Raw genomic sequence first — 8890 nt, 5'->3', positions numbered from 1 at the left:
CCTTTGTGGTGTCTGCATTAAATATAGAACCAAGATGAAAGTGATGTGTATTATTAGTACAGGCTAAATAATGGTGGTTATGGCCCTAAGAATATGATTAAAAATGACGATTGCCCCCGCGTGGAGTTGCGGTGCAAAAAAGGTCCTTTTTTGAATCACTTCTGCCACCTAGTGGTGTAACACCATCTAAAGAAAGCGTGTCCTGTCATTGTGAAGCACAACAAATTCTAATTTAGGTATCGGATTTTTCCGGGGAGATTCTAATTTAGGTATCGGTTTTTTCACTCACCTCAGACCTAGACCAGTGAATAGTGTTTGCTACTCAAATTGCATCATGCAAACTGGATAGTTAATGCTAATGTTAAAAACATTAGAGCTTGTACACATTATTATATGAATATAAAAATCTAAACATTTTAGCTTGTATTTAATTGTAGTTATTGTAATTAATTACGTTGTGGTTAATGTTAAGGAAAAAACAATGCTAAGAAAAAGTAACAATTAGTATAGCTAAACATTATAGCTAAGTAATTATATTGTGAACATTATAAATCTTCTGTTAATTTGTATAATACTTAATCCAGTTGAATGTGATCTAACCCCAACCCCAGAGCCGGAGTGGCTAATCGGGAGATTCGGGAGGATTCCCGATGGGCCGGCTCATGTCAATCTCTAGTTTGGGCCGATTGGGAGGGGAAAATAATTTTGGGCCGGATTTGGGCATGAAACTCCCGGGCTGAAAAAGTGTCCCACTCCGGCCCTGCCCAACCCTAACCCTTAGAAAAGAATATTGTGAGCAAACACCATTCCCCAAGCTAATCATTTATAGGTGACAGCCAAAGACCACGTGGTCTTAGATAAGAATGACGAGAAGGAAGACAGAATCACAGTTCTCCTATGCTGCATCACAGAGGGAGAAATGAAGGTGTGAAGCTGGGGTGGACAGCACAGACAGGCAGGCAGACACACTGGGAGGACCTGAGAAGAAGTGAAGATGTGCTGGTCTGCTGTGGAGACGACAGCCTTTCCTGCGCTGACACTACAACCCCACTCTGCAGAGTCGAGGTTCATGGAACTTTGTCCGCGAGGCCCATAATAATAGTGACTGTGATGAATGGAAACAAAATGGAATGAAGATTATAGTGTTTAATGAATGTTTATATAACTTACTGTATATTTCTGTGAATCTCAGATTACAAAGAATGTTGACTAGGTTCACATACTTGGCTGGATTTAGCTCAGTTCACATGACGCCTTGAATCCAGAGAAAAGGGTTTTGTCCATATACAGAATAAACACTTTCATGTTTTTGTCATATGTTAGACATGATTTTAACATTTATTAAACCCTTGTACAAAATCTCCCTTTGTATGTTTTTCCAAAACAACTAACTTCTCAGTTGACAAGATTTACAAGATGCTAAATGCTTTTCAAAAGCCTGTATTTAAGATTATGATATTTCCTGGAATTATTAGCAGCAAACACACATGAAATTTGATAATTGGATTACATTTAATTATAATTGACAAATATTTATAAATGTAATTTAATGCAGACTTTGCAATCTGTCATTTCTGTATTAAAACAGGTTCGGATATATTGTGATTTAAAAGTATTCTATTTTAATATATCTTTTGTTTTGTAGTATTTGAAGTCTAGTGTAGCTTAATAAAAACTTAATAAGTTATCCAGTTAAACACATAATTCAGTTGAATGTCTAGATGCCACATAAATTTGCGTCTCCCCTTTGGTAACTGCTGTATTTTTGAGAAATAATAAATGATTTACACTGAAACAATTTGTTCAACAATGAGTGCATAGCTTTTCCCATGGTAAAAGCATGAGAAATTACAAACATGACTCTTATTGCCTTATTCTGCTAATGTTATGATTGTTTCAAAGACCAGCCATTCAGTGTGAGAAACCGGCCCATGTTAAATCAAGTGATGAAAGTGTGGAGTGCTAAAATGACGAAACACAGCAGCGAGCAAACACAAATGCCATGGTGGATATCTACAGGGTCAGCAGTCCTCCTCTTCGTCCTCCACAAGAGGGATTTCTAAAGGGAAGCAGTCAGACGGCACAGAGACACAACGATCAGTTCACAGTTAGATGCCGTAAACTCCCCACACATTGCGTATCTATGAGAACAGTTGGGTTCAAAGGGACTGCAGCCTCCTTACCATCTGCTATATCTATGCTTGGACTTGTGGAGGCGGTCTCCTCCATGGAGGTGACCGCATTGGTCTTCTCCGACGTGTTGCTCAGCCCCACAGCATGCGATGACGACGGATGTGTTGCTCGAAGATGCTCGGATGTCTCTGAGATGCTGTCACACGAGTCTCCCTCTCCGATATCCAGCAGAGCGTCGCTCGGACTTTCGGCGTGTCCCGGGTATGAAGGGGGGTCTTGTTCCTCTGAGTGCTGACCACTTCCCGGACCGGCAGGAGACGGCATGTGCGGTGGCTGGTAATTTGGGCCACTGACTGCTTCCTCGTAGGACGGGAGAGGCACAGAGACACCATCCACTACGATGACGTTTGGACCCCTGGTGTCCTCTCGCTCCTCACTAAGAAAGGACGACCGTATTGATGTTATTGCATTTTTAAAATATATTTCCATTCACTCTATATAAACCACTGACCTGGCATTGTGGTGGATCTTGCATTTGAAATGGAAGACCTTTGCCATGATCACGAGGAGAAGGGCTAACAGCACACTGGAGGCGGTGAAAGACACCACCTTCCATGTCGTCACTAGGGACTCCTGAAAGCCTGACCAGCTTGTGTCTGGAGGAACAGAACAAGAAGACATGGGCTGGGGTTGTCCACACAGGGTTATGCCTCGAGTACTGTGACGGATGTACATTAATATTAATGTATAAGAGTATATTATATTCATAACATTAATCAGGCTTACTCATATAATTCAAATACATTGTCTGTATTATACTATATTTATAGATATAGATATAGACAAATGCATTTTTACATTTAATTATACTTAATCACCTCTTATTTACACACACACACACACACACACACAGAGTTGTATTCATTTCATATCTTAGTCATCATGTGACTAGACCTACCTTCGTGAATGCAGTATATTTTCACCTGAGGAAGCCACTGTCCATAGAGACAGGTGATATATTTGTAATCATTGGCTAACGAATAGCCAGGATCACAGTAGAACTCTACCACAGTTCCATGTATGTAGCGGTTACACGGCTCTGGATGACACATGTAATCTCCGTGCTCCACCATCAGAGGTAAGGGACATGCTGGGAACAGATGAAGAAAGAAAGCTAGATTGAGGTACTCATCTCAAAGTGTTTTGCATTTGATCATGTCTTACATCACTGTGACTGTTAGCTAATTATAGCCATGCAGTGCACAATTAATCCACCATAAAACTCTTCTGTACATTGCATCTACAATTAATCCACTCTATAAATCTTCAATACGTGTCATCTACAAAAGTGATTTCTCTAAGATCCCTCATTACCACACAAACAGTATATAAAACTGTCACACGAGAAACCAGATTTACATTCACTTATGTAGGCAGTAGCTTGTTTGATAATTCCCTAATTAAATCAGCATAGTTGTGACAGATCACCTTCAACATCAAGGCACCGGGGTGGCACGTCCGACCATATAAGGTTATACATGCATTCCAGGAATTCTGAGCCCTCCAACTTGTAACCAGGGAAACACTGGTAGCGCACCAGTGTACCCACTGGCACAGAGAACTCCATCTCAGAGATGTTCATGTAACTGTGTGGAGGAAGCAGGGGCCGCAGGCAACCTGAGAAAACAGACACCGAGGAAGGATCAGAAGAACAGCTAGGAAGAACCCTGAGGATGTGGCTCCTGTCTCTGTGGTTTCAGGTGAAGCAGTGCTTCTTAGGGACAATTTCATCTGCTTAGGTATTCATTATTGAAAAGACAAGGAAAGGTGTCTGGTGGGATGAAGGATGCTCCTGTTTATGGTTATGGTCTGATTCCATCCTACCTTGACAGGTGGGTTGATTGTCCCATGTTCCACCCTCCTGGCATACCGACTCCATATTATCCATGTCAGGGTATCGGATCTGAAATCCCTCATGACAGCTTATAGCAAGGTTATCTCCAGGTCTGTAGGTCTTATTAACAACATCGGCATCCTCAATGTATGGAGGAAGACAATCTATGAATTACATGGTTAAATGAATTGAGTTAATAATAATTTAGACAACCAGATATCTGTTTAATTGATTCTGCTCCTAAAGATAACACGATAAAGCAGCTTGTTCACACACCAAACATAACCCCAAAGCAGAGGTCACAGTTTTCAAAATCTAAGTGTTGTTTGTCTTTTATGTATTATTATGGTCTGGGTAAGACTTAGCCCACCTCCAGGTTTTATGAAATATCAAGTAGCAGGATCACAAGTGCAACACAAATAACCATAAAAATGAACATTAAATATATTTTGTTGCTAATCACTGAATCCCATTTGGTCAGAGAGTGTGTAAATATCAGAGACTATCTTGTTGTTTTATAACGGTATCCTCTAAAGTAACTTTTACACACCGTCTGGAAGGCACACTGGTTTAAGGCTTGGTCTCCATCCTACTGATCCATTTTGGAAGCGTGTACAGGTGATCTTTGCGGTTCCCTTTAGTTTGAATCCCTCAGCACAAGAGAATCTGGCCACTGCATCTTCAAAGAAGACCCCAGAACTTGGTGTTCTGCGTCCATGCGCTGGAACGCCCGGATCTCTGCAAAACTGCTCTACTGAAAAATGCACACCACAGTTACTTGAGTGTGTGTGTTATTCTGTTTAACAACTGCTGACCAAAAGTCGAACATGAAATACATGCGCAGATGGACATGCTGGCATGCGCGCGCGACAATGTGGTTCTCCTAGATACAGAGCGCGAGCACTGGAGTAACCTACGCACAAGGCCAGACAACCACATATAAACAAACGAGATTATGCAGTTCTCTAAAACTCACCTATAGTGATGATTCACTCTTTATGCTACCCACATGCTACCAAGTGAAATATTGCACTACTATTACTGTGCATAACAGCTTGCTTAATGTGTATAGCTAAGGCTTGTTTTTCCTCGTGACGACTGGACGACTGTGTCGGGGTTTCTGTTACATTCAGTGCATAATGCCTCTTACCTATTGTAGGGTCCGGGAAGGCGGTGACCAGTCGAAGAGGGGGGATGGTGAATATCATAAGAAATTGGCCGTAGACAGCAATGCGGTTAAACGGAGATGTCTTTCCTTGTCTATCAGCATGTTGATGCATCTTTCACTGAGTCAGATTCATCGGGCGTCAGTACTCTGAAATTACAATTACAACAGAAGGCTAGTAAAACGTCAACGCCGTAAATGTGCGGTGCAGCGGGTCACCAGCCCACGAGTATCGCTTCGCCACCGCGCAGATGACAAATGAATCGCCATGGTAGGCTACGCGTAAGAAAAACAAAGGACATATATGCCAGCGCCTCCTAATCCTTCATCCTTTATAATGTATTTCGCTGGAACGGCAGGCCGGAGCAGCACGTTGATGTGTTCTTCCTATTTGGACGTAGGACAGTCTGCTCGATGAAGAAAAATGCGTCACCTGCTCCTCTATGATCCATACTACCTCTCTTTGTTTTTAACCAAGGTCGGTGCAGCCCAGGGAGAATCTGAGCACCGTACTCACGGGTTTCCTTCTTCACAGAATGAACACTTACCGAATTTGTCGAGATTTGAGAATCGGTTCACTGTCCACTTTAGTTGTTGCAGAAAAAAATAATCACTTTTCGGAATATGAGCCCACTTATTTTTCTTTGCTTGCTTAGATTAGACTTCAGCAGAAAAATAAACCGAGACTTTAGTTCGTACGTAAGGCTTCCTCGTGACGGGAGATGAATTATTGAAGTCTTCAGGTCAAAGTACTGTTTCGTTTGCATTCACCGGAGTCACATTAGAGCAAAACTTTACACAGAGAAGATTGTATTCGTCATTCATATGCAAATAGAACACCAGGTAATATGGAACAGGATAGTATTTTAAAATAAGACGTCGTGCACGTCTTAGAAGTTTAAGTTCTGCTTTAATCAGGCTTTTCGTTTTTATTCGTCGGAATCTATGATTTTAATTAAATCAGGAAAGAGGCTGAAAAACAGGTGGTTTCCTGCTGATAGGTGAATGTCTCGAGTATGAAACTGTTAATAAAACAAAGGGTGACAAAATAATTCATTTATTGTATTTTTTACAGAAAGAAATGATAGCTCATCTGATGGGAGCTAAAATAGAACAAAACTATAATGTTAATGCAAACATGTTTACATTTGACACACATCGTGCTCTCTTTCACCCACATATCACATATCACATTCCAACAAATCAGTAGTTTTCATTCAGATTTACATATAAATCACATTTAATTAATCCTTCATGATTAAAGACAAAAACTTTATGTGAAGTTGAGCAGCAGCATACATACATACCTTCTAAGCAAACCAAATGGCTGAGTAATGTTTATAATAACTGGCAACATGATCAGAGAATCTGTTGATTTAAAGCCACCCCCCCCCCCAAACCCAAACTCTCCAGGACTCTAGAGATATGTGAAGAACCTTTCACATTCCAGCTGTTTCAGCATCTGTGATTCCAAAGGTGCAGTTTTGACTGTAGGCCAAACATCAAACTTTGGAAACATGTCTTGTTCAATGTTGGAATTTTATAACCAGCAGCTGTTCAGCGTTTATCCATGTAGTTATTTATGTGTTGATGACATGTCAGGACTTGAAGGCACAATTTGCAGATAGTAAAACAAAGCCCATAATTAGCACACCACTGCATGGTGTTCTTCTTATTAAAACAAATATCATCATTTCACAGTTACACAAATCATTACAGGCATCAGAGCCTTCGAAGCTTACACAGTATTCCATTATAGTTATATAGCTATGTAGCTCTCTCTCTCTCTCTCTCTCTCTCTCTCTCTCTCTCACACACACACACACACACACACACACACACACACACACACACACACATTATATATATATATATATAGCTAACCAAACAAAAAATACATTAAAAATTATTTCAGGTTTTTAAAATCCCAAAAAATGTAACATTAAACAATAAAACAAAATAATATTTAGAGATGATCACACATTATTTCTACGTATAATTATTTTTGGACATTAATAATTATGATTTTATAATTATAATAATTAATTAACAAGTGGACATTAATGCTATTAACTTTGCCATGGCACCAAAGTCCTTGTACATCGAGTCCTTGCCGAGATTAAGCATCTGTGTCGTTCACAATACCGTCGGACTGGGCACTTCTACGCTTGCGTAAATAATATATTAGCACTATCAGGAGAATGAGCGCCACCACAAGGAAGACCGAGAGACCCACATACTCCCCCGAGGTGGCTGTGGACACATGGCTAAACTCAGAGGACTCATCAACCTCCTGTTTTGGACTGCTAGAAATTCTCGGAATACATTTAGATCCATCTACAAGCAGAAAACCTTCATCGCATGAACATGTGTAACTCCCAATTGTATTTATGCACGTTTGAGCGCAGTTGTGATTTGGTTTACACTCGTCTATGTCCGTGCAATTGCCCTCGTCTTTCACGAAACCCTCAGGACAATCGCATGCTATCAAATAACACTTCGGTAAGCACGTGTGGGACTTACAGTAAAACTCACAGTGTCGAGGATCTTTTTTACTCGGCCTGAAATCCTCAAAACAAGAACACATGTAACCACTAAGGACCTTCTCGCAGCTGTTTTCACAAGGACCTGAACTGCAATCTTTTTGGGCGACTATTACGACTTTCGACGTCTCATCCAATGGCCAGCTGTCCCACCGAACATTGTCACATAAAAATCCGTCCAAACTGTCGTCGCATGGTCGCTCGTACCACATTCCGTTACTGGAAACCGAAATGCAGTTTGGAGAACAGCCCACCTCATCATCTCTTTGAAGAAGTACCTGAGAATCAACTTCAGAATTAGGAGTAAGACACTTTCCTTCGCGGAGTTCGCCAATCCAAAAGTTTCCAAAGGTGTTATTAACCAATGCAGCAATCGTTTCATTCGAATACTTAGAAAGTCCTTTCATTAAACTTCCCCCCTTTGCTACGCATTCGTCCTGGGCAGCTTGGAAGTCACCTGGAATCCGTTGGATACTCGTACATTTTCTTAAATCTTCCGAGCATGCACTGCGTAGGGTATGCCCTACGTGTAAATGAATTAAAATGACACATAATAAGACTTGTCTGTAGGAATCCATTCTTCACAGCTTGATAGAGACGGTAAATATGAAATAAAATAAAAGTTATCACAGCCCTCACGTACGAGCTACAATGCAGGAGTGAAGTCCAAACCTTTGAACACTGGCAGTCCCTCTCAACATAAAATGGGGAGAATAGAAGAGAGGACTAGAAGGAGGAAGGAAACCCCTCCTACATGAACCTTGGGCATTTCTGGCTAATGTCAGCTATTCCTTGTAGGAATAAGTGACATTGGATCAACACCCACAGCGCTTTGTATCACAACTGACCGAATGAGCCATAATTGCACTCGGTTTTAGAACAAAACGACAGTCCTGCCCCTTGGTATTGATTTAAAATACTGCCTGCTGTGTTTTTGCTTCCCTGAAACCCATAGTCATCTGTGCAAATGTTTGAAAACTCGAATTACTTATATTGCAGTTTTATATAAAATTCTAGACTAAGTGGTTACATGATTATGTATGTATGCTGCTCCTAGTCTATATAGCTAACCACTTACAACCACTTTTTAAGCACTAGTGTTGTATTTAGTCTACTGTCTCCTGGAGTTTTAGCCTATGTAAACACTTTTCAGGT

At 40.7% G+C, this 8890-nt stretch overlaps 1 protein-coding gene across 1 annotated transcript; it reads right to left on the bottom strand.

The window, feature by feature from the left end:
* Positions 1–1133: 1133 nt before the first annotated feature.
* Positions 1134–6039, bottom strand: susd4 (sushi domain containing 4). Its single transcript, XM_076978227.1, has 9 exons — positions 5741–6039; positions 5178–5342; positions 4578–4781; positions 4018–4191; positions 3622–3810; positions 3092–3283; positions 2645–2789; positions 2184–2569; positions 1134–2059 (listed from the first exon to the last, which is right to left on the bottom strand). The coding sequence occupies exons 2-9, from the start codon at positions 5305–5307 to the stop codon at positions 2022–2024; spliced, it is 1458 nt and encodes a 485-aa protein (XP_076834342.1). The 5' UTR covers positions 5308–5342; positions 5741–6039; the 3' UTR covers positions 1134–2021.
* Positions 6040–8890: the final 2851 nt, after the last annotated feature.

The sequence above is a fragment of the Brachyhypopomus gauderio genome, chromosome 17 (genome assembly GCF_052324685.1).
Source record: "Brachyhypopomus gauderio isolate BG-103 chromosome 17, BGAUD_0.2, whole genome shotgun sequence".
Lineage (NCBI taxonomy): Eukaryota > Metazoa > Chordata > Actinopteri > Gymnotiformes > Hypopomidae > Brachyhypopomus > Brachyhypopomus gauderio.
Note: the sequence above shows the minus strand (reverse complement) of the source record. Positions and strands in the feature narration are given on the sequence as shown.